Source organism: Mchenga conophoros, linkage group LG4 (assembly GCF_057382185.1).
Source record: "Mchenga conophoros isolate Kocher_MC1m ecotype Shallow Benthic linkage group LG4, M_conophoros_male_GT1.1, whole genome shotgun sequence".
Lineage (NCBI taxonomy): Eukaryota > Metazoa > Chordata > Actinopteri > Cichliformes > Cichlidae > Mchenga > Mchenga conophoros.
In genome coordinates, this window is record NC_140529.1 from 21,371,017 (window position 1) to 21,398,099 (window position 27,083).

Genomic DNA, 27,083 nt, shown 5'->3' on the forward strand with positions numbered 1-27,083 from the left:
TGGACTCTGTCAAGTCCGGCTGGGAGAGAATTGCATTATTGGCAAGGGTGTACTTCCTCTTCTCTGTTCCACTCCTCTCAAGAGTGGTAGAAACCCTCATTCAGCAAAGAGTTGATTAGTTAGGTAATAATAATGATTTAAGTGATTTAACTATGGTTCATATTATGTGACTGAGCTTCTAAATTGCTTAAATAAAAGCTCCTATCTGCATTTAAAGTCTAAACTTGTGGACACTCCCTTCTTGAGTCTTTGTTTAGCAGTAAAGGCAAAACTTGTGTATGAGTATTACAGATTTTAATGGTTTTTACAGGTTGTTCTAGTCCATAAAACAGATTCCTGGGGCCTGTTTTCCTGGCTTTGAAAGTACATTTTAACGAGAGCAGCGATCATAAGGAGCAGAGGCGTGGCTGCTGATTGGACTATTAGAGTTGTTAGTTAGTTGCATCAGCAGAGGATACTGAGGTTGGCATCCAGACACACGCAGAGCTAAGCGTGTCTCAGTCTAAGTAAGTTTCTGCATAGCCTATTATTCATAAGACCAGAAATTCTGACCCTTTAAAAAGAGATCTGGTCCAGACTTCCTGTACATGGGTAACTGGGCTCTAACAATACCACACACAGACACACTGTTAAATCTTAGTACCAAAGAAAGTAAGTTCAGTCAGCATCAAGGTTTATAAGAACAAAAGATTTTAAGCTCATTTTGTGAAGGGAACAAATACAGAAGAGAAGACAGAAAATAAAGACTTAAGAGGATAGAGCAACACAACTAAAGGAACATAAGCTGACGGCTTAAGATATTAGAAGAAGGGAAAGGCTGGGAAAGACTTTTAAAATTGCATTACAGTGATTAAAACACACATACATTACATACCCCCCACCAACATATGCATAGTGTGTGAGCTCATTTTTATTCATCACATGCATGAAGTAATTATATTAATGTGTGAAGATGGTTTGTCCTCTTACTGTATGTGCACGCTGTCTGGCAAAGCAGGTGAAACCAGCAGTGCGAAGCACCCCGCAGGGCGAAAAACTGGCTTTTTAAAATGAGAAGAAACAGGAAACAATATAGAGGGAGACTGAGGTTAAATAGCGTGCTGCCAGGTGGCACTGGAAACACATTACTATCTTTACTTGCAAAACAGTAATTTACCGTCGTAATTATATTGGCACTTTTTTGAAGTGGTTTTTTAGATACTGTTGGGTGAGTCATCATTTTCAATATATATATAAAAAAGGTGTCATGTGCCTTGGCAGACTCAGGCAATAATAAACATATTCACTCTGTCATACATCTTAAGACTCATACAGTCAAACTGCAACAGTAGCTCAGCTGGAAAAATGTATTTTTATCTTCATTTTCATTGATAAATTACCCCAGCGGAACGATGCCTTCACTTCTGATGTGTTGCATATATGCAGTGAATGAGTCAGCTGCTGTTAGTGAGTCAGTAACCTGTGAAAAAAAATGTTTATGTGATTATTTATTTCCTAGTTTTTATGCATACCTTGCTGAATAATGGTAAACATGCATACTGTATTACGTTATGTGTTCACAGAAAAGTGAAAATAGTGCAGGACTGTGTTACAGTGTAATTTCAAGATGACAGGCTGAGACTGACAATACCTTTCCAATAATCATACTGAATAATGCAAATGATTCAGCAATAAGGAACAACTGCAATGAAGTTACTATTTCTTTGTGGTGTTTAAGGGTTCTTTAAACACAATACTTTTGAGAAACTGATGCGTGTCGTATATTTGTTTCTTCTTTTCCTTTTTTTAAAATGTCCTTAATATCGGAAGCCCTGTTTGAAACATCCATTAAGGCCTAAATGTGTATAGGTGTGTATTTCTCCTCAGCTGCAATGCTCCTTAACCCCAGTCTTGTTAATACGTGGTTCGAGAGGATTAGCATCATGGTGATCCTGCTCAACTGTGTGACACTGGGCATGTACCAGCCCTGTGAGAACATCGATTGCACCTCGGACCGCTGCCAGATACTACAGGTAAGCTGGCCTGCTGTGTTTATGTGTGCACATGTGTGTGCACTGAGGATGAGATGGAACTAAATTTTCAATTATTTGCCACAAATTCAAAGCAGCTCATGTATCGCTTCCTATTGCTATTCATCAAGCTGTGATTCATGCACACTACAGTTTTTTTTTTTTTGTTGGTTTTTTTCCCTTCTGTAATGTTTATATTTTCTCCTACTCTCTGAGCAGGGAAATGGGATTCAGTTTGTTTAAAAATAGTGCTGTGGAGCCACATGTGAATTTGTCAGTTCAAGAATTGAAGAATACATATGGGAAGAAAAGTGCCAGCTGTTTGAATTGTACATGCTCAAGTAGGGAAATTAGCTTAGTTTGGAAAAATATGGTGTTGATCAGAATTATTAAGCAGAAAATACACAAAAACAGCAAAAGAATTGATCCACAATAATATTACTACACTCTAATCGAGCAGTTTGGAGCCAATTTTAGAGAGGCAAGGCTGAGATGGGTTGGATGTGCAGAGGTGGGATAGCTGATATATCAGAAAAAGGATGTTGGATATGGAGCTGACAGGCAGGAGGAAAAGGGAAAGACCAAAGAAAAGATTAATGGACAGTGTGACAGAGGAGTGAGATGGAGGTAGATGATCCAAACATGGAAAGGGTAAGAAGTGATTGGCTGTTTGTGCTGACGTAAAAGAAAAAAAAAGAGAGAGAGAGAGCGAGAGAGAAAAAGAACAACATTAATATTTGTTTGATTTCTGATTTCTTTTGTTCTTGGAAAATAAAATTCAGTCTCTGTTAGAAAGAATGCTAAAGTGTTTTCTTTCCTTTGTGCCATCCTTCTTTTTGCATCCACACCAATATTATCTAAAGAGCCATCATGTGGTTCTGTGGCCAGGCTGTTAAACTGATTACTGTGTCACAGCATGGCCTCTCCCTCGAATAGGGAGGATTAGTTTTTATCTGGAAAGTTGCCACTTTGACACCAAAGGTGAGAAGTGAGGATCCTTCTGACAACTTTGTCATTGGGAGTATGGTTTAAGTGAGAAACATTGTTCTATATTGACTTATTTATAAGCTGACTACAGAAGGTCACGAGTAGGCCCCATAACTGATAAAAATACAGTGCAGTGCTTGTTATTAGGCAAAATCAGATTTTTTGCTCACTCTGGGAGCTGTGCTAGATCATCATTAACAAATAAGTTACTCGCAGGTTGACGTCAGATCGCAGATTCAGTACTGTGTGCTTTTCAAATAGGTTCCCATTGTTTTTGTAAGCCATGTTGCGCTGTGTGATGTGTTACTGATGAGTGATGGGTGATTTGCCAGCTGGCTGAAGACTCACTGTGTTCCTCTGGGATTGTAACTGCTTTGCACTGAAGTAAATTTGGCAGGCTCAATTTCAGGTGCGACAAGGACAACCTGATTCTGCCTCGTGTGCTTTCGCTTGTCGATTTTTTAATGGCCATTGACACTGAAAATCTTTCTACAGTAACCTGCACATGAGCTTTCTGTCACTTGTTTGTGTGTCCTTGTGTTTTGGCTCGTTGTTTCGCCATATCTCACTTGCCTACAGCACATTAGGGTGGATTATAACATCAAATAAAGCCCTCCAGACCAAACTGTAATAGGTTTATTTATCTCATCGGATTTTCCCTTCATTGTGCAGAGATTTAAAATAAATATTTATTTAGTATTGTTTTGAGGCTGTGCAACACATCTTTCTGCTTCGCTCTCCTCTTTTCCTGTTCTCATCCTCCACCCTGATGTCATCTTTACCCCTCCCTATGTTCCCATTCCCCCTTCCTACAAACTCCTTCTCTCTCTCTGCATCTTTTGTCTCTCTAACAAGCATATTTTCTCCCCAGGTAGTGTGAGGGGTCCTATTCTGGTGGTTGCTAATGGTAACAGGAGGGATTTTGCTGACAGGGCTTAGATAGTTAAGAGTGGCCCTCACATACTTCTCTGAGTCTCTGAGAATACAGCGAGCCTGCCTCACTTCCTGGAGGAAAAATAAAAGAGGGACACAAACAGTAAAAAATCGATTTGGACATCTGTAGGGGTTAAATTGTGATATATAATAAGAAAATGTCCTTGACCTCAGAGGTTGAAGGGCTTGGTATAACGTGGTCTGGAGTCAATATCCAATAATAATTGTGAGGTATGAAAAGATATCAGATCTCAAACACCATGCCCCTGTAATTAGTCATTCTAAAATGAATTAGAATTAGAATGATGTGTGTCTCCAAGTTCGGTATGGTGGCATACTGAAGCGCAATACAACGAGATGATTTGTCTGGTTAAAGGTGAATACAACAATGTTTTATTTATGTTTTGTTTTAACTTCATCTTTCCAAAGTGAGCTAGGAGATGGTAGACAGTTGACCAAACAACTGTGCACCAAATGAGTAAAACTTAAAAATGAGATGTTTTCTCTCTCCCGTAGTATGTGTTCTGTCCTCTCTCCCTGTGTGCTTCTTTTTCTTGGTAGTGTGAGGACTGGGTGACCTTGTTTATGTGTCTGATAGGCAGTGTTGGTCAAGTTACTTGAAAAAAGTAATCAGTAACTAATTACTGATTACTTCCCCAAAAAAGTAATCCCGTTACTTTACTGATTACTTATTTTCAAAAGTAATTAGTTACTTAGTTACTTTTTAAAACATGATTTATCCCCTAAATAGGTAATAAAGCAATAGATCCTTTAGCCCAATTCTACGTTTTCTGCATAATCCCTCATATAAAATGTAATCAAATGAAAAAGTCTCTTTTTTTGGGGGGGGGGTGTCCCGTTTGGTTCTTTTGCCATCAGAATTATTGTTTGAAGGCAAAGACAGAAGCCCAACGGAATTACTTTACCAAGTGGACCATCCCTGCCTTGCCGTATTGGTCCATTTGATTGACCTTTGCTGTTATTATTTATGTATTTATTTTATTTTCAGTTGTTACAGACAGGACAGACATGACCGGGGGGAGGGAGGGAAACAAAGACAGCGGAGAAGAGGAATAGCGATGAAGGGAAAAGAAAAGGGGGGGGGGGGGGGGGGGGGCAAAAAAATTACATATTTTTATATATATCACCTGGATCACCTGTTGAGAGAAAAAAAGAGAGAAAACAAGCAAACAAAAACAGCAATATCATAAACACAACACCATCGTGATACTGTGTATATAGCAGTAAATATTAAATATTGAATATTATTTTATAATATTATAAAAAGTCTCTTTTTAAAACTTGTTTTATTAGTTTTAATCTTTTAACTTTATGCATCAAGCAAACATTAAATGATATGCAATATTCTCTGACTGGAAGAAATTTGTTTAACATTTAAACCTATTTTCTGCACATTCCAGCACATAAAATAAAATAGTTTTTTGTGTTTACACTCACTCTTTCAAATAGATGCACGTAAAACACAGCAGAAAATAAATAAAATCAAAGACTCAGCGGTCCTGTTGCTCTATTTTCACCTGTATAGCAGGAGTGGGGCAGGTGTGCCGCAGCGGTCAGTGGAAGGATACGGCAGTTTCTCTGTGAATTTCACATTCCACCCAGCGTATTTGGTGCTTGCTCGGACGTTTAGGGGCTTTATCGCTGTAAAAAGACGTTTTCTTCCCACGCAGTGAGCAGCGGACGCTAATGTTTTTGTCACTTTTTACGGAATCAAACTCAAAATAAGGTCAGTACTTCCACGCTTTAAACGCCGCACGCTCATACTCTCTCCCGCACTCGTTATATTATCCATTTTTGATCTGCACACAGATGTTGCCACGAACATCGCACTCGCTTGCGTCATTGTCATGAGACACTCTCGCAAAAAAATATATTTAAATAAATCATGGTTTTAGTAACCCAGTAACAACGTGCTTACGGGAAAGTAACACTAATCTAATTACCGTTTTTGCAGTAGTAATCCCTTACTTTACTCGTTACGTGAAAAAAGTAATCGGATTACGCGTTACTGCCCATCTCTGCCGATAGGTGAGATTAGAGTCAAATAGCAAGCCCAGGATTCTGGTAGCTGATTTCATATTGACAGGCTAAGGACAAAGGAAGTATTTGATGCTTGGATGCAGCATGTCCAAAGCAATAACTGAAATCTCAGTTTCTGAGTTTGTTTGTTTTTTTCAATTGCACACATGTATTACACACATGTTTGAAAATGAGGATTTTACAGGGAGATAAAGTTGTGTATTATTAGCATAGCAGTGAAAAGAAATATTATTTATACATGAAATGTTGATAAGGCCCAAAGGTACCATATTTAATTAAAGTAGGAAAGGTCCCAGTATAGACCTATAAGTAGGTCATTAACAAGACTATAGAACTTGCCTGCATGCTGAGGTTTCAATTCAGCCATTTGATACATGTTACAGCACCTCATTGGTGAATGAACATGGTGCGATAAAAGTACTTTTAGAAGTTTTTCTAAACACTTACATTTACTTACATTTATTTAAATGTACTTGAGTAGAGTTAGGGGTTGCCACCTCAGCATGCAATCAAGTTCTATAGAGTTTTGCCATTATTCAGGTGTGTTGCAGCAGGGATACATTTAAAAGTTTCAGGACATCGGTCATGGAGGATTGGAATTTGACACCCCTGGTCTACAGCATCAAATGTTGCACCTAAATCAAGTAGCACAAGAACAGAATATCCATCAGCATCAGCAGTCATAAGACATAAGTTTGTCACCTTAATAAGCACAATGTCAGGACTTCAAAATGTTCTGATGTAATCCTTCAAGAAGTTTTAGCCAGACAGTCTTCTCTAAAAGTTTTCGTATAAAAGGTAACTCTGACACTGAGCTGTACTTGTCATCAGAAAGAGTGAGGCCAGATTTGTTTGATGAGTGGTTGCACACAGGCCTATTTAAATATATTGGGATACAGCCAGAGGACAGAGAACTGTTAATTACTGAAAGCAACCAAGGGGCAGTGATATCCAAAACTTCACACAGACATTTTGGAGGTATCATTTCTGCTTGATGAGTGTTTCAGTTGTGACACAGTACTTAAAAGCTCATCCAAAGAGACTGGCATAGAAGAAGATAAAATTATGACTAAGTTACTGGACATCAATAAAAGAATCAGAAGCTACTGTTTTGGATTTGATGCCAATTTTCTTCCTGTAAAAAACTCAGAAACTGGAGAAATTTGTCATTTCCTATCATAATCCAATTTAAATTTACAGGATTTAAAAAGGCAGTCTCTCAGGCTTATGCTTATTAGTACTGAAGTAGAGAAATAAGTGCACTTTGCAGTCTTAACCCATTCATTGAAATCAACCATTAAATCATTCAATTCTTTCATTTCATTTCTTGATAATGTACCTGAAGATTTGTCTTCTTCCATCGCCTTTCTGCCCTCCAACATTTTTTTTTTTTTGAGGGAGACCTGCCCAAGAAGGCATGCCATTGAAAAATTATAAATTATAAAACCAGATATAACATATTCTGAATAGTAATTGCACTCTTTGGTTACAGGAGCCTTCATAAAAGCTTTGAACTCTCCTGGAGAGACTAAAGCATTCAGCTTTAATGTGCACTGAAGGTTATTCCATGACCAACGTGCAAAATACCAACCTCTGAAACAAAATCCAGGGATCCCCACAAAGGCGCCATCTAAACAAGTGCAAATCATACAAGCTGTTTGAAGGTGTTGGCTGTTTACACAGATAACAAGAACATTTACCCACTATTGGTTTGTACATAAAAATATACCAGTGCATTTGCCTCCTAAGGCTTGATAAAGCCAAGAATCCAGATTATAAAGTGCAAAGTAAAGTGAAGTGTACTGGACAACTAATTTGATATGAAATGTGAAGCACTGTGATAGAGTAAAGATAAAAAAGTGTAAATGTTATTTAGAAAGCACTAAGAAAATGTGCTAGCGTGAGTGGGTGAATGCACAAGTTGTGTAAAGCTTTGAGTGCTCAGAAGAGTAGAAAAGCGCTATATAAGAACCAGTCCATTTACCATTACACACATGTATAAATACAGGGTAAGGAAATAGAGTTTGCATCTAATCAGAAGTATAAGAGGAGTAAGTGCAAAAAGAGCAGATTATATACAGATGAGTTAAGTAGAGAGCAAATATACAGATGCACTATTGTATACATATGTACAGATATAGAGATGATCTGTATAGCATACATATGTTCTATATTGCTATACAGACAGGCAGATATACAGATGTACTATGAACAAATATACACAGATGTGCTACATATATGCAGATGTACCGGTGTGTGGTAAACAGATCTACAGAGTCTTATGAATATATCTGCAGTAGTGGAAGTGTAGCGCTCTGAACATCTATAATAGTGAACAGTGTACGCACTATAACAGAGACTATGCTATGTCAGTGTCCTAAAACTATGGCAGTAACCAATGTCAGCATATGGTAAATGTTGAGAATGAATGACAGTCATGATCATGGTCATTGGGAGGGATAGGAGGAGTGTAGAAGGATTAAGTGAGTGTGGATGGAAGGGTTCAACGGGGGACTGAGTTCAGTAGGGTGACAGCTGTGGAGAAGAAGCTGTTCCTAAACCTGATGGTTTTAGTCAGTAGGGTCCTGTAGCGTCTTCTGGAGGGGAGGAGCTGGAACAGTTTATTGGCAGGATGAGAGGGGTCCCTGATAAAGACGTGTGCTCAGCGTAGACATCTTTTCTTGTGGACACCCTCAATGGCAGGAAGTGGAGTCCCTGTGATGCAATGGGCAGTTTTCACCACCCACTGCAGTGCTTTGTGGTCAGCAACAGAGCAATTATGACACAGTAGGTCAGGATGCTCTCTATCACATAGTAGTAGAACTTACCCAGTATGTCAGTAGACATGTGGTTCTTCTTGAGTGTCCTAAAGAAAAAGAGGCGCAGATGTGCCTTCTTCACCAGGCTGGAGGTCTTAGTTGACCAGGACAGATTCTCAGAGAGGTGGGTCCCCAAGAACTTGAAGCTGGAGACTCGTTCAACAGCTGTGCCATTTATGTAGATGGAGGCATGGGTGTCTCTTTTCTCTCTCCTGAAGTCCACAATGAGCTAATGAAACAGGGTCTAAAACTGAGCCTTAGAGGACTCCTTTACAAACTAGACTTACATCCAGCTGTATAAACTAAAATGTAGCTCCTAATCCACCCTGTTGCCTAAACTAGTATCACTGATTGACCATAAAGAAACTGGCCAACAGATTCAAATGAACAAGGCAGCACAATCTTGCATCCTGTCTGAACCATTAAGAGCATAATTTGTTGCCAAAATAGATGTAGTTTTGCTTCTATGTACAAATCTAAAGCCAGACTGAGTTTGAAAATAGTTGTCTGGCAGATATTGCTTCAGTTAAGAGTTTGTTTCATATTCTAAACTCAAACTTGGCGATTGGATGTAGGGTGATAATCTTGAAAAAAACATATGCCCCTGTAAATAATATGAATAAACACGACCGGGTTAGGCAGGTAAAAAAAATGTAAAAACTAGTGCTGTCAGCGTAAATCTCGTTAAAATGACGTTAACGCCATAACCGTATTAACGCGGCAAACCTCCATTAGCGAGTTAACGAGGATCACCCCGTGCGATGTGCTGAACGGCGCTAACGCGTTAACGAGCTAACCGTGCTAATGCGTTGACACTGTGCAGCCTTCGCATGGGGGAGCTGCGTTAACTCGCTAACGGAGGTTTGCCGCATTAATGCGGTTATGGTGTTAACGTAATTTAAAAAAGATTAACGCTGACAGCACCAATAAAAACTCTTTATAACTGTTTAATAGATATTTCCTCTTAAGTACCACAAGTCAAAGGACTCCCACTCAGGAGCTGCAGTCAGTGTTACAAATCAAATCCAAAAACTCCAGTCTGCATTTGCAATTATTTCTCATGAAAAAAGTTATTTTCTTTTCATCTATTGATTTGGATGGTTCATGGATTTCGATTCATTATATCTTCAACTCTGCACCTGTTATAGTTTTTAGTAGCGCTTCAGATGTTCAGAAAACACACGTACGCTTTATAAATCACTGTGTCTGGTATTCCCTTTCCTGCCCTATTTTGTTAAGTGAGTATTTGTCCCTGTGGTGCCTTTGGTTTTATACACTGATTAATTTTGTCAGTCACAAGTAGAGTAAGCCACACACACAACATAATTTTATTTTTAAATGGTCCAACATCACAATCCTTACGACCTACTTACCATGTCCTTTCCTCTTGCCAAATAAGTGGTACAATGACAGCATATAAAGTGGCTTCCACACCAGCTCCTATTTCAAATCATGAAAGGGCCCATCACAAGACAGCCTCAACCTCTATACAAATCATGTTGATGATGAAACCTGATAGGTTGACTGAAGAGGAAGCTGGCGGTAGTGACAAATAACGATGATGAATTCATTCCCCTTTCACTCAAAGCAGAGCACGACAGGGATTCAACTGGTGCAGCCAATGTCGGATTACATATGAAGCGTGCAGGCTGCATTATTTATCAAAACATCATTTAAACAGCATGTGAGCCTGATTTTCTCATCTTTCCCATTGAAAGCTGCCAGCTCTGTATACTAGCTGTATATGAGCTGGTGTGTGTATTTTTCTGTATGCGTTTGAATGAGCAGCGATGGAACACACATGTTGGTTTCCGATGCATTACAAGGCAAAGTCGTGCCTGTATATTTACACACAAAACCATCCATGCATACCCAAAAGCAGAGATCTATACATTTGCAGTGCATAAATTTGTACCAGCTCACCTCTGTCCCTGCTTTTAGAGATTTTGATCTTTGAAAATAACAAACAATACAGACAGTGCCCAACCAGAGAATAGATTACTGTTTCTGAATCCAATCTCTTGACTCTTGCTATTTCTAGATGGAGACAAAAACAACATCCCAGGCTTCTGCCAGTGGTGCAGCATGAATAAATCCTCAAAATTTCACACACCATTTGTCTCATTCTATTTGGTCTATAGCTGCAAACACCATCTTGCAATTGTTCATCATTACTGAGTGGAAAAGAATGTTGTTTCTACCACTGAATCCATTTTATGTCTTATGTTACTTAGGGAAGGTAATAACCTTAGAGTTTATTTTGGTAAACTGTCCTGTTATTTCTATATAAAATGTCTTGGTTGTTGAAAGTCATCAGGTACTGTATCTGTAATGTATCTTTACACCATTTATTATTCTATTTGTCTGCTCATTGCTCTCATATTCAGTGACTACAAAGTTGACTACAGAATTTTTGTGTCTTTCCTGAGATTTTGAACTTAGTCAAATTATATTCAATGTTTTTTAATTAGCAGGCATGACTTCATTTGAATTTCTTGGTCTTGGTCCTGTAATCTCCATGTGAAGATGTAGCAGCTTGAGTTATATAGTGTAGGAACATGTGACTCGGCAGGAAGCACAGTCACAGAGCCTTCGGCAAGGCAGTGGGAAAGATTTTTTGCTACCAAAATACAATAGGTGGTTTAGCTAGCGATCTGTGTAAAATAATGTAATCAGGACATGTGCTCTTATCTGTCTCTATCGTTCTGGTTATCTCTCACCATGTTTTTGCTCTTCATCTTTGTTTTCTCTGAGGTTTGACCTGGATCTTCCTCTTTCTTATTCCTGATCACTTCCTACTTCTTTTGTGATTTAAGTATTATAGAGTAGGCAGGTTCAAACAAAGCAGTGTGTGTTTTGTGTGATGCTCTATTATGGTAGTACAGACTATGTTTGCAGTGCATACACACATTTAGCTCTTAAGCCTTTTTACAGTCCAGCAAACTACAAACACACACACACACACACACACACACACACACACACACACACAAATAGATCAGAACACATCATTCTTGAACATTATTTTGCTTGTGAGTGATCATTTGAAATCAACTGTGTTGTGCCGTATTTAGAGTGTTAAAATTGCTGTTGAGAATAAAAGGTCATGCACTGGTTTAAGTGTTTGAATAGATACAGGGCTGAACTAAGGAATTGCTTGAAGCTTGCTTCAGGGCACGTGTACCATTTCGTTTTAATCTTTCAGTTTTCATAGTACTATCAGTGATTTTTTTTTTTTTACCAAATTGCACCGTTAGCAATTACAAGCAACCAAATTTTAAAGTTCAGACAATTTTTCTATTAGAGAATGACTGTTCTTCCAAAACTGAAAATCAGAGTTGAAAAAAATCAAGAGGGAGCTTTATCAACAGCTTGAGCCCACTAATCTCTTCAACACACCAGATAAAACAGATGTCTGGCCCATGTGTTTCATGTAAAATATATAAAAGCATTAATTTTTTTCTATCTTCAGCTCATTTTCCTTTGTGTTTGTCTCCCTCCCATTGCTCATAGGCCTTTGATGCATTCATCTACATCTTCTTCGCCTTGGAGATGGTGGTAAAGATGGTGGCTCTGGGGATCTTTGGCCGTCGCTGTTACCTGGGCGACACCTGGAACAGACTGGACTTCTTCATAGTCATGACAGGGTAAGCAAAAATTATTATGCAAGCATTCTTTCATACAGTAGGCTTCTAATACTTCTCAGACCAGTGATCTAATATTGATCACTGGTCTGAGCAGGTAACCCATATGTTGAAAGGCTCCCTGTCTATTATCCTGTCAGAAAATAAGGACAAACAGTTTAAAATATTCTTTAAAAAAATAAAGGCATAAAATCAACCATTTTAATACTGGACTAGACAATATACAATATACCAATGATTCATAAAAAGAGGAACTCTGCATACCTGCTGCAGCAGCCAGAAGGTGTATGGATAAAGATGCTAAACTAATGTTGGGGGGGGGAGTAATGGCTAAATAGTACAAATAGACAGAAATCTCTATATAACTAAAGTAGATATGTGATTGTCAAAGTGATAAAAATACATGTTAAAAGAATGGCTAATAGTTAGATAAATGCTATCAGATGACATATGGCAAAATGTCATCTGATAGCATTTAGCTAACGTAAGCTAATATAAGTCCCAAAAAGTTTATTCTGTTCATCTTAATGTAGTATTTTTAGTAGGAAAAAAATTTCGTCACTCATCCAAGTGACTTCCCCAAGTGGTTTCCCCAAACTTATAAATAGCTAATGTAATTGTTAGCTAAACAGTGTCTGCTGGGAAAAAAGGTAAGGTTATGTTTGACAGATGGAAATGACTAGCTAAAAGTTTTGATAGCAATTTAAATAGATCACTAAATGTACCAAACAGTGATTAAAAGAACTGAAATAGTGGGCTATAGGATAAAAGAGGGCATTTAGCCAAACATCACTTAAAGTAGTACATGAATAAAGTAGAATATGAATATGAGAAGTGATGTTAATGAAAGTGTTGTTTAGTTCATCTGACAAGGCTTTGGGAAGATGTAAAACAAAAAATGAGAACAATGTTAAAAATCTCGAGTCTTTTTTACTTTCTGTGAATAACTTTAAAAGGTAAAAACATTATCATAAAAGATCTTGAGCGACAAAACATTAAAACCAGCAAAACCACCCCCATCAGCAATTTCTGCAGACAATTTCTGCAGAAGCAATAGATAAAATGTTATAGCGCAAGTGGCAATGACTTTTAGCACGTACAACTTTAAATCTTTAAAACCACAAGATTAGATTTGAAGCATATATAATATTTTTTATAATGGGTTTTGTAGACATTAATAAGTTTTGTAGACAAAGATTAACAGCCTATTTTGTCATTTATTTTGAATGACTTTTTGGCTGACTGGCTTGCTGTTACCCAGCTTTAATTATTGCAATCTGTCTCTATTACTCGGGTCTAGTCTCTACTACTATTTACTTAGAAATAATATTTGTTTTCTAAGCATCTTAAAAGAAATTAGAGGGAAGATTAATTAAATGTGACCCATATGATTTTCAGTTAATCTAGATATGTTCACATATTCTACTATGTGTATATTTAACAGCAGGATGACAAGTAAATGGCTATTATTTTGCATGGAGGTCATATAGTTTTATGCATTAATTTATGTTAAAGTTATGAAATTAGAACCAGTTTAAATTTGTGGCATGACCCTGTGTGGAACAGAGTCAGAGTCAAAATGGTATAGAAACAAATAAAACTGTGAAATAAAGCTATGGAGGCATTTTACAAATAGATGTTTTATTGCTTTACACACAAAACTGTAACAGTGGATGTGGCACAGCTCTGAGTGATTCTTGTGTTATGAAACAAGCAAAGGTCGGTGTAGAAAACCTTCAGGTAGCAGCTTTGCACTTTTATCTGCCACTGACTAAACTTGATGGCAGGCCACTGAAAAGCTTTGCTGTCATTGATGTGTCTTTAAAAACTGCTTGGAAAACAGGCTTTGACATAACACTTGGCCAGAAAAAGTCACTCTGTGGTGTGAACGAAGCGGCAAAACCACTATGCAATAACAGCCATCCAGTTTGCTCTGATTGTGCAGCCGTTTCAAATGTTTCTGTATTTTTCAGCAGCTCCAGCAGAGTGAGACATCAGCTCTTGTTAAGCTATCAGCACTTACATGTTAATTTCAAAGAATTAAAAAAAAGATAAATAATTAAATCAAAGTCATGGTATTAAGAGTCCCTGATATTCTGCCACAGACACTACAGTATCACAGACCGAGATACTGCTAGGTAAAGTATTGGGTGTTCACCAGATATTGATCAACATGTAACACTTACATGTTGGCAACAACATGCATGTCTCTGGTCATATATTCATATATTACAGGTTTAACTTGTTCTTCCAAGTATTCATCACACATGCTGTTAATGCGTGAGGAAAATACAAGGCAGATGTGCTAGATGGATGCATGTGCACAAAACCAAAGTAAACACACCTGCTCAAACACCTGCTTTAACCCAAGTGAAATGCGAGGCTCAGACATGCCAGGTGATAAAGTCCCTCTGTATGCGTGTGTGGTGTGTTTGTGTTTGTTTTGGTCCTGGGGGGTGTGCGGGGGGTGAGGAGATGCCCACATCTCGGGGATTCAACTCTATTCTGAGGGGGAAAAAATGAAGCCCTCGTACCATAAATACATAAAGCTTTTTAGTATGTAGACTTGGTTTAAAAAGTCTCCAGAAAATGAGCATAAGGAAATATAATGTCCTCCGAAGTGACGACTATGTGAAGGAGAGGGAGATGGATGGGAGGAGTGGCTGGTATAATGGCGCACAAACAACGATAAAGCTACAGACTTTCCAGGGTCGGTGCAGGGACATTCATCTTCATTTGAGCTGAATCAGTTTATCCTCAGCGGATGCTCAAACACAGCTCGCGCGAGTCTATGTGCACGTTTATGGCACAGAATTACCCACACAGATTACAGTCTGTCAGCTTATGCCTTTGCTGTGTTTAATCTGCGTGCGTGCGCCTGCCTGTGTTTGTGTATGCATTTGTGCGAACACCTCGGTCTTCGTTTGCCTCTTGGCAGCACCCATTAGATTAGCGTCTAGGCTAATTGCAGAGGGCAGTGCCAGCTTTTCTGGGCCAAATCACAGTCAACATTCTGCTATGAGCTCCATGCCTGTTACCTACGGGCAACACCTCTTTTTTGTTTCTTTTTGACTCACCTCCCTGCTCTTTCTTTCCTCTTGACATGCTCAGACAAACATCCACCCTTTGGCCCCATACACTCCTTTCTTTTGTCAAGAGTGGTTTTCCCTTTCTGTCTTTAACACCAGAAACCTCACAGGAAATAATGTTTTTTCATTTCCACTGCACTGACATTAATTTTTTTCCCACTTTGTGTGGTATCTGCAGTGACAGCATGCAAATTCCGTATCTTTGTGCCAATATCACTGAAATTCATGATTCAGCAAAGAAGTGTGACCCTTTTTATTGAAAGTCAGCTTTGACTTCTGCATCTTTTTCTAATGTACACCAAGGATGCCAACATACTGGCAACCTGTCCTGCATGACAGCTGTAACAGGTTCCAGCCCCTCCCCCGTGACTCTGAATTGGATAAGTGGAAGAAAATGAATGGACAGATGAACGGATGCCAAGGAAAAAGCTGAAAAAAATTAACAGGTCAAAGAAATCATGGAAAAATGAATGATGCTGGTCTATGGAGTATGCTAAAGAGCTGTGCCTTGACTAGGCACAGCTGTTTAGGTGCTCTTGTATTGTCACAATACAAACATTTCAAACTGATTTGGCTGCTCTACTCCGAATTTCACTCTTTATTTGCTCAGATTAGTTCTCCACACTCTGGACTCTCTGCTCCGTTTAACTCTAGTTCCCTGCTGCTCTTTACAGGCAGTTCACCATGTGTCCATAATCCACTCTGCCATGGCTCAACATTCGATCCATGACCCGTTCAGCTGGCAATAATTATTCATCTTTTTTCTAACACACAGCTAATCACTACATTAATAAAAACAGATGGCTAATGTGGCTATCGGTAATTGCTAACAGTTAAACAGCTACTGTTAATGCATTTGCTGGCTGAGTTAACACTGATAACTGTTCTATACTTCAATGTTGTTGAAGCAGGAGCTTCACTGACCTCTTTGTATTCCTCCTAAAGTGTTGTCCAGCGTCATAAATGTTAACTACTTCAGCTGTTAGTGAGGGGAGGAGCTCTGATGGCACTGTTTGCATCAATATTTTTGCAAATGTGTATTTTAATTCAGTATTAGTTTTAGTATTGATTAATACCTGAGTATCAGTTTTTGGCAACCCTAATCTTGACTGAAGCTGATGCCAATTATGATGAGACCAGTCTTGAAAACTAAAAAAGAAGGCAACTGGATGATGCACTGTGGTTCATGTGATGACTGGTATGACCAATAGTGGGTTAAAGACCCAGAATCACCTGAAGGACGTCCAAAATGAAGAACTCCCACTAAGGGTTTATTACCTGGGAGACTCTTGAAGAAGACTCTTGGATGAGAGCTGAAACATTTTCAAGCTCACAAGACTACCCTAAATTGCATGACTAAGAACCTACAAAACACATGATGAGACAGGTTTTCCTCATCCAGAAAGGATTATTAAGGAGACTCAGCTGTAAATTGTGGAAACATTTACTCTGTGTTGGCACCAACGGTGAAAAGGAAACTGCACTTCCATAGTTTATAATGGCACTTTGGTTCTTGAGGCTCCCTTTTATGGGGAAGATTGCTATGTTTCAGACAGATAGTCAATGTTTATTCCATAAGGTGTTGACATTGTGGTCTACACTTCAGGTTTCTGACCTTTGTGTTTCTGCTTATGCAAGTAAGATGTACTATGCCAAGACTCGGAGGTCATCAGTAGAGCGCACTCATCACTTTACAGCCTGTAACGTGATGAGTTACAGAGTAGGTTTGACCCTTTAGGACCTTTTCATGAAAATGAGAGACTACGTCTAAAAAGCTTTGTCACCGTGGATGACACTATAAAGATAAATCTATTAGGATATAAATAGTAAGAAATTTGCTTAACAGCCTTTATGAGGCTCAGCTGAAATTCACAATTACATGAGACAAAAACAAGAAAGCGCTGCAGCTGTTGTTCAGTTTTCATTATTTTACGAGGAGATCATCACAGTTGAGCAGTCTCTTTTTGTGTTTCATATATAAATGATGCCAAAACGCATATTTCCCAATGCAGAACTTAAACTTTTGGGTTTTATGATTTTGGCTAATTGCTAACTTTCCTCTCAAGTCACGACATATTTGACATCTAGATTGTTTCAAGTGTTTCATCATCCTTTATGCTGAAAGTGTGCCTGATCTCTGACACTAGGCCCACACTAGGTTTCCGCTGAAGCGCTACATTTTACATTTTACACTGATATAGAAAGGCACGTTCACACACACACACACACACACACACACACACACACACACACACACACACACAGTGTGGTTACATAAAAGCATGAATGAGATGAAGGTATCGCGAGCAAAAAAGCAATAATAAAAAGGCTGCTTGCGGCAGTCCACTAATTACCCTCCCAAACACATCGGCCTGATTGATGTGCACAGGAAGAGACACTTCTATAGATAGAATGCATGCGCACACACACATACAAAGACGTACATGTCTAAAGACTCACACACATGCAAGCACATTAATGATCTTCTGTTCTCGTTTTTAATTTCTTTGTTGCTCTGTGTGTGATCAGGATGTAATTGGATCACTAACAAAGCTGCAATATCTGAACTCATCTAAGCAATTATATGTGTTTTGGGTAGGCTGTCTCTATCTAATAGTGTATCAGTCAGCCTATAACCTATTCAATCAACACATTTACATTTAGTATTTGTCCTTGAGCTAACTAAGAGCTGTGTTTTTTTAAATTTTGGCATTTTAGCCCTTTATTCAGGCTCCCAGCAGCCTCTATCAAATCCTTTTTTGCATTAAAACTGGTAGAAAAGCTAGTAGCCCCACCCCTAAAACTGTTCCGCTCTTCTCTGTGGTTTGGCATTGTGGCCTGTTTTCGACTGAGAAAATTCTCCCTTGCAATGATGGTCTCGTCCAGCTACAGTATAAGACTCAAAAACTACAAAAAACCCACAACTATAGGAGTAAGTTTAAAATAAAACACAAGTAAGCATTTCACCTAAAAGTGCAGTCCTAGTTTTTAAATATTTCACACCCATATGAATAAATTGCTAGTGGTTAGAGTTGACTCCCTGTAGGTTGTGCAGCAGTTAAACCCCTTGTACAACAAGTAATCCTACTTAAGTGTGAGCTGGGGTGCTCCTCGGCTGATGACTCTGTGCTTGTTGTTGAAGGGCAAACGGAGAGAGCTTCCCTTTGGGATCAATAAAGTTTCACATTATTGGAAATGACACGGTTCATAAGTCTATCTATGTGAGAGACAGTGAGCTTGGCTTGTTTTTTACAAAGCCAGCGGATGTGCTTTGGGTGTTATTAGCTTGTGTTGGATGCGCTGTTGTTGGTATCATGCTGTCCCGACACTGTCGTAGCCCCAGGCATATCTATTTTGTACACGCTCTTGGACGAACGCACGTAAGTATTACACAATCCACACAGTTTGTTCGCATATACATGCACCCAGTGTTATTTATTCTGTCATTTATTACACATATACTGTAAATTTCATACATTCACTTCACTCTGTGTGATTACAGTCATGTAGTAGTGTATGGCACATTCAGACGTACACAGTGCTTTCATACCGTGACCGTTCTCCTATGAAAGTGGTTTGGGTTTGGGGGCACAAACAGCTTAGCCATGCTGTGGAAATGACTTGCTAACAGATGCCAGGCACTGACTGAGCCGCAACATCCTGCAGGCAACACTTAGAATAGAATGAATCCCTTTTTTCCCTGCTCTTTTCTTCTTCCCCACCTCTCTTTCATGTTATTCTCCCTTTTTGATGCTTTGTCACTTTATACCCTGCACTCCCACCCCAACTGAGCGTTTTCTCTGGAGGGTTGCACCTCCACGTGCAGTAAATTTCCCATACAGCTGAGATTCATGGAGCTAAGGGAGGGCACCGGTGAGACTAGATCAAAGAGAGACCAGTGGCTTTGAATCGCGGACAGAGATCTGTGTTGAAGCTGGGGCTATGCTAATCGGTTTTTCTCCTAGGCTGAACCAGTGACCGATCAAGGCAGTGACAGTTCATGATTAAATGATTAACTGATCTCTCTCTTCCTTTTTGCTTCTTTGTCTGTATATTCAGGATGGTAGAGTACTCGCTGGACTTGCAGAACATCAACCTGTCAGCCATTCGGACAGTGAGGGTTCTTCGGCCGCTCAAAGCCATTAACAGAGTGCCAAGTGAGATCGTCATTAACATTTTGTGTGTGTTTGTTTCTGGGCAAATTCTTTGCTGTTTAATGTTTCATGTCTCCATGTGGCCTTTGAGGTATACTTTTGCTTGTACTTTCTCTTTGTAGATCTGTATTTCTGTCAGTTCACATAGAGTCCAAATGTATCAACATGGAAATTCATGTATATGTATTACATATTTTGCTTTTTTCCTGCATTCGCATGCCACCTGTTCCCTGCGGGCATCATTAAACATTTATCGTATGCTTAATCATGCAGGCAGTTCAAACCGTGAGTCACGGCTTTATCAGATTTTACAAACCGTCCATTAATGCTGCTTCACTGATCGGCGTGTGACCATAACCCCGTTTCTCTCATCAAAAACTCAGCGCTTGGCCAAACTTTTTAACTCCAATTGATTCCTTTGTTCTGCAGCCCTGACTGACATCTCCTAATGATTGCAAGCGAGCAATTAGCCTCCCTGGGCCAATTTCAGACCAGTCCAATCACTTTGTTACAGTACTTGAGAAAAAAAAGATATTATAGGAAATCAGTCCTTAAAGGTCATAAACATGAACTGAAGTAGTCAGGCACTTGTGTTCAGTACTCATCAAGAGAACCAGATTAATTTCTAACGTTACTGTAGTAGCTATTACTATTAGTTTTATTAGCCTATATGTTTTGAAAGTGCACTCTAAGACTGAGATCTGCGAACTGTGGAGGCCATTTGTGTGCAGTAACTTTGAGATGATTTACGCTTTATGACATGTTCTTCACTGGAAACAGATATAGTACAATCTGAGCATAAAGGGATGGGTGTAGTCAGCAATACTCAGGTAGGCTCAGTTGGTACTAAGGGTCCCAAAGTATGCCTGAAAAATATCTTCAACACCATGACATCACCATGCCTGAAGCTTTGATACAAGGCAGGATGGATCCAGGCTTTCATGTTGTTTACACCAAATTCTGACCCTATCATCCGAATGTCAAAGCACACATCGAGACTCATCAGACCAGGCAGGATTTTTCCAATCTTCTATTGTCCAGTTTTGATGAGCTCATGTGAAATGTAGCCTCCGCCTCCTGATCTTAGATGACAGGAGTGTCACCTGTTGTGGTCTTCTGCTGCTGTAGCCCAACTGCTTCAGTGTCCAATATCCTGTGTATTCACAGATGCTCTAGCTTGGTTGTAATGAATGGTTATTTGAGCTACTGTTGCCTACCTCTGACATCAACAAGGCATTTTACCCAAGAGAACTGCTGCTCACTGAATATTTTCTCTTTTCTCCTTTTTGGAACATTCTCTGCAAACCATCAAGATGACTATACGGGAAAATCCCAGTAGATCAGCAGCTTTTCAGATACTAAGACCACCCCATGTGGCATCTATATGATGTTCAAACTCACTACAATGACCTTTTTTCCCTGTTGTAATGCTCAGTTTGAACTTTGAACTTCATGCCATTACAGTTAAGAATGGACATTTCAGAGCTAGATGATAATTGTGATATAATAGCTGGGGAAGAAAGATGCAGACAGAGGATAGAGAGAGGTGAGCAGTTCTTCGGGCTTGCATGGAAAATAGTTGATATGTGGCTTTGCAGAGCCAGCATGTCAAATATCTGTTTTGCTCTTTCTTTTTAATATATTCACTTCTCCTGTTATTTTTCATGTACCCATTTGAATTAATATTAGTTCCCCTACACGGTCTGACGGAGAAGCAATCTTACAGGTGGGGCCACAAATGAAGAACTGGCTAAGCAGAATATCTTACAACAACACTCGCAGCAGAAAGAACATGAAGATGCTCACTTTATCATGCTTCCAGCAGTATGGTTAGAAGATATATGCAGCAGACTGCATATGTTGTTCCAGGGATAAATGCACAGATTGTAACAAATATGCCTTTAAGGAGATAATTATGCACCATATCATGAATCTCTTGCTACATTGCTTTACTGAAATGCAGCAGATGAATGCATATGTAGCTATGCATGCATGCATGACCACACTCTTCATTTCTCTTGTTTCTACTTTTTCATACTTTAGTCGTCTGTGTGCTGGAAATGGATACTATTGTTATTTATCTGGTTATCAGTAAGTTGCACATAATGAGCAAGCAGTAACTTGATTCTGTCCCCTATTTGTGACCCCATTAGAGAAGAGGAAGCATGGGGATAAAGCTATTTGTTACTTGTTTTGTTGGGATCGCTACTTTGCCCACAGGTATACAGGGAGCATGAGCACATCCTGACCCCTCACACATAACAATTTGTAACAAAATGGCAGATAATAGTCCTGTGTGTGTTGCGTATGTGTGCGTAAGAATGTGTGCTTTTGTGTTAGACTTTTTTGGATGAAATTGGTGCGAGATAGAGGGAGTATCAGATCGAATGGCAGCAGAGGAAAAAAAAACAACAGATAGTATGGAAATGAAAGAGAAGAGAAGTCTCATGGTCTTGAATGAATAGCACAGGCAGGTAGCTCTGAATGTGTTTCCTCTGTGGCGCAAAGGGAGGCATCCATCTTTATTTGGGAACAGCAGGAGCTGGAAAACCAGCAGAGTCGCCATGAGGGGACAGAGATAGAGGCAGGTAGAAAAAGAGAGGGAAGGAGTAAATATATAGAGAGGCTTAGAAAAGGACTTTTTCTTTTCTCTAGTTACTTTTGTTTGTGTTCCTTCCATTCAGCATTTCTCTTTAGTTTGCATGAATATTTTTCCTTTCTTTTCTATTTGCTTTTTTTCTCTTCTTTAACGCTCACTTTTTTTAACACCCCCTCAGGCCCTGTCTTGTTCTCGTTCTTCTTCTGCCTTCCATCCATCTCTCCCTCTCATCACCCAATTAGGCCTAATGGAAGAGTGGCCTAATGACGAGGACCCAGGGGAACAAATACATTTAGACTCGCCTCCAGCCACCAGCAGAGACACATATATGCTAGCAACACTACTACTTTCCATTTAATACCAGTTGATGAGACAAATTAGCCAGGGGAGGAAAACGGATGTGCATTCAAGAAAAATTCTTTCATCTGCGCTCCTCAGACAGAAAATCCACTTTCTGTTCCTAGAAAGATTAGAGACACATCACATTAGACTTCAACTCAATGAAGCACATTGTACCAATTGGCAGCCCATGCATGATGACCAAACAAATATCAAATATAGTAGTGTGTAAAAATCCTGAGCCACCTCTCATTTCTTTATATTTTCTTTTCAAGGATCCAGACTTTCTTGGCCTTTCACAAGAGTTCTCCAGGTATTCTGAAGGTCTTTCATTGTTTTTTTGGACAGTAGCTTCATTTTTCACTCATTGGCCTATGTCTGCACGGTGTACAGTGTGTCCTTGAAAAAAAAAAGATGTGGAAGACAAAAGAAAAAGTGGCAGCCCTAAAAGCTTGTGTACTTGAGAATTAGGGAAAATCAATCCAGCAAAGTCCTGACATGGACCCGACTGATGCCCTACAGCTGATTTGGATAAGCCCCACAAGAAATGGTCTCAGTGGAAGGATGGCTGTCAAGAAGCCATTCTTAAGGAAGAAAAACAGGAAGAAAAGGCTAATGTCTGGCAAATTGCAGAAGAACTGGATTGAACATAAATGGCAACAGGACTTCTGTTGTGATGGATCTGAATTTCAATATGTACAGAGGGTGAGTGTCTGCAGAATTCTGTAAAAGATGGTGGAGGCTCTTTTTAACTACCATACAGTGCCATCTGGAAAACATCTGATTGGCAATGGCTTCATTTTCATTTATTGTCTGTTGGCCTCCTCAGAGCCTGGACCTCAACGTTATTGAAGCAGTATGGGATCATGATCACTAAGAACAGAACAGCCAACATCCAAAGAAGAGCTTTAAATGTCCTTCAAGAAACCTGGAGAACTATTTGTGAATGCTACTTACAGAAATTACAAAAAAGCTTTCTGAAGAAAGTTCAAGGCTATGTTGAAGATTAAAGGTGGTCATACCAAATATTGACTTTCAAACTCATTAGAATTGTACAAACGGTGTTTTTGCCTTATACACTGCATTTTCATGTGTATTTTCAATACATCCCTGCATCTTTTTCTTTGTTCTCTGTAATAAATCTCTAAAAAATTGTGATAATAATGATTACAACTTATGGAAATGGGGACATTTATAAAGATTTTTAAAGAGAACATTTTGTTTTCAGCACCAACATTTGTGTTTGCATCTTTTTGTGTTTGTGTCATCAGTGAGCTACAGGTGCTTGTGTCTTTGTGTAAAGCTATCGTCATCATCTCTCTCAGCTTCTCTCCTGTCATACAGTCTGTTGGCAGTTTAGATGCACTGTTGTGACACATTAACCTACTGCAGAGTTGTTATTCACGAATCCCGCTATGCCACCGAAAAACACTAATGCACCCGCCATCAGAAAAGTAGAGACATACACACAGGCAATCACGCTCGTAGTAACACCAACACACAGGCAAACCACTCTCAGGTGTCAGTGCGGGATCACTGTGATCTCATCAGTGGGTCTCACCTCTCCCTCTTGTTAGTCCAATCAGCTGTCATTATGTTCCGCTAATCACAGTCTCAATGTGTCATCACAGCAAGACAGGCCAATCCATGGGGAATGAGGTCATCATCATTCGACAGGAGACGTGCTTGTATTTCTGCAATTAGGTTTTGTCTAATCATGAATAAGACCTCGCGTAGCCTGATTACGCTGCTGTGTCACTGATATGCAACCTTTCAAGCGCTTGATCTTTCAGGAAATAGTTCGTCTCCTACAGTGGTCCAAGATTTATTTGTCTTACAAACTGACTCCTATGGAGAGGTTGTTAACTTCCAATCCAACTGGTATCTGCTACTGTTTGATATGTGTGTCCAGTGCATGTACATGGATGTACAGAAGCAGAATCTCTACTGATGCTGTGGTTATCTGACTTAAATGTCCAAATGTGTAAGAAAACAATGCTTTAAGCATCAATGTGTGGAAATTATATATATATTTATTATTGAATTACTTCCAAAGATTTGTAAAGGTATAAATATATCTGCAATGAAGTGTTTATTATACGATATATTTGTGAAACACAGACATTTAAAAACAAATACATGACAGACTCCGGTTACAAACCATGTAAAACCATGAAAAACTGCAAAAGGATCACAAAGAAAGACATGTAACATGTAATATTTTCTTTAGGACATCATTTAAGACATAGTGCCTAGAATTAAGTTCATTAGTTGCATTTACAAGTCAAAATTTAAAGTCATGTGTGAAAGGAAGTGTACCATCTTTCACTAGCTGGACCCACATCCTCGTTTTATGTTTGGCAACGTTTAAGTAGGTAAAGGTGAATGGCTTGGATGTGAATTGAGCAGCGGTTTGGGGAAGGGGAGTGGCAGCGGCTCCCGGGCCTGACAGATCCACATGTACTAAATAGAAGTGAAGGAGTTAAAGAATTGAAATGGGGAGGCAGGGTGAGGCACATAAATGAGAATGAAAAGCTTGTAGAACTGGGGGAACATATATAGATAAGAACCGGAAGGAGCGTGTTTGGAGTCGTGGTGCTGCTCCTGTAATTCTGATGTGTAATCTCCAATTAAATTATGATGTTTTGCATATAATAGCATAATAAAAATATTACTAGATCTTAACATTAGAAAAAATAAAACTTCAGATGGATGACAGTGCATGCATATTGCAACATATCATTATTTAGTTTAAAAAAAAAAACATGCAGTAATTCCAAAATGCAGAAGCAGTGTGTGGAAAAACACTTACCATTAAAAGGGTAATTAAGCCAAATGCATTTGATTAACTGATCATTAGTGTGAGCAGCTCAATGAAAGTAGAAGTTTTGGCAGTTTGGTTTGGAGGATTTAGGTGTGTGAAAGCAAAGGAGGAAAGATCTGCAACGATCTTAGAGAAAAATGGTCAAATGGTCTGGCCTCAAGGTCATGCAATGCTCAGGGAATTTGCTAAAATCGTACATCTCAGGCTCTGCAGGTCACAGTTGGCATGTTAAATGTTAAAGTTCACAACAGTATAATTAGAAAAAGCCTGAACCAGTATGGCTTGCTTGGAAGGGCTGGTAGAAGAAAGCTTCTTCTCTCTAAAAAGAAATGCAGCACAGCTTAGGTTTGCAAAGCTGCATCTGTGCCGGTAACCTCAATCAGCGGAAGCAACGTTGTAAAGAACTCACACAGAAAAACTAAAATTACTTTCATGAGCTATTTAAAGATGGGATGTGCAGTTTTCACACGCTCCTTCTGGACTTTGGTTTACTTTTTGGTAACTAAAAAATGACCTGCTCTAGTATGTTATGCACAGTTATTTATCTGAGTTCGGATTTTAATAATTTTAGAACATTATTTTTATGTTGTGATATGTAAACCCTTAGAATTGACAAAGGGTATCTTTTCTTTTTCATTTCAGATGATTATCAATGCAAAGTACCATCCATACAAAGAATAGAATGCCTTTTTAACAAGTGCTGCAAGACTGTGATAATCTGTTACTGGTTAATTCTTCTCCTGCTTTACATAGGTATGCGTATCCTGGTGAACCTGCTGCTAGACACTCTACCCATGCTGGGAAATGTGCTTTTGCTGTGCTTCTTCGTCTTCTTCATCTTCGGGATCATCGGGGTGCAGCTGTGGGCGGGGCTCCTGAGAAACCGTTGCTACCCTGAGGAAAACTTCACTGTGTGAGTTAAATTGTGCATCTGCATGTGTTTACGGTTGTGTGTGTATAGTGTGAAGAAACTGGACTGTGCTTATTGACAGATATGACAGTGATTTGGCCCAGCATCAAACCGCATTGCTTTCTACTTTCAAGTGATGCTTGTGAAAAATCCATTTCACGCATACTAGCAAAATAATCCCAATTTCATGGATTTCATACAAGATAAATGAAATTTTTAATTTACTATATACATTATCATAAATCGGGCAGCACGGTGGCACGGTGGTTAGCACTGTTGCCGCACAGCAAGAAGGTCCTGAGTTCAATTCCACCATCAGGCTGGGGTCTTTCTGTGTGGAGTTTGCATGTTCTCCCTGTGTTTGCGTGGGTTCTCTCCGGGTACTCCGGCTTCCTCCCACCGTCCAAAGACATGCAGCTTGTGGGGATAGGTTAATTGGATAATCCAAATTGCCACTAGGTGTGAATGTGTTAGTGAGTGTGAATGGTTGTCTGTCCCTGTGTGTTAGCCCTGCGACAGACTGGCGACCTGTCCAGGGTGTACCCCGCCTTTCGCCCTATGACAGCTGGGATAGGCTCCAGCGCCCCCCGCGACCCTGAAAAGGATAAGCGGAAGCAAATGGATGGATGGATGGATTATCATAAATCTTTCCTACAGTCATTTTGCTTTCAAGTTAGGAAACAACTGTAACAGTAGTTGTCCCACTTTGCCGCTG

General features: G+C 39.3%; 1 protein-coding gene across 4 annotated transcripts in view; it reads left to right on the forward strand.

Annotated features, from left to right (window-relative positions):
* Positions 1 to 1,905: 1,905 nt before the first annotated feature.
* LOC146575988 (voltage-dependent T-type calcium channel subunit alpha-1I-like) overlaps positions 1,906 to 27,083 on the forward strand; it is a 129,240-nt gene continuing 104,062 nt past the window's right edge. For all 4 annotated transcript variants that reach the window (XM_085270942.1, XM_085270943.1, XM_085270944.1 and 1 more), the window contains exons 1-4: positions 1,906 to 2,012; positions 12,323 to 12,456; positions 19,602 to 19,699; positions 26,212 to 26,371. In XM_085270942.1, coding sequence (XP_085127068.1) covers positions 1,923 to 2,012; positions 12,323 to 12,456; positions 19,602 to 19,699; positions 26,212 to 26,371 — 482 coding nt within the window. In that variant the 5' untranslated portion in view covers positions 1,906 to 1,922. The remainder of the gene's footprint in view (positions 2,013 to 12,322; positions 12,457 to 19,601; positions 19,700 to 26,211; positions 26,372 to 27,083) is intronic.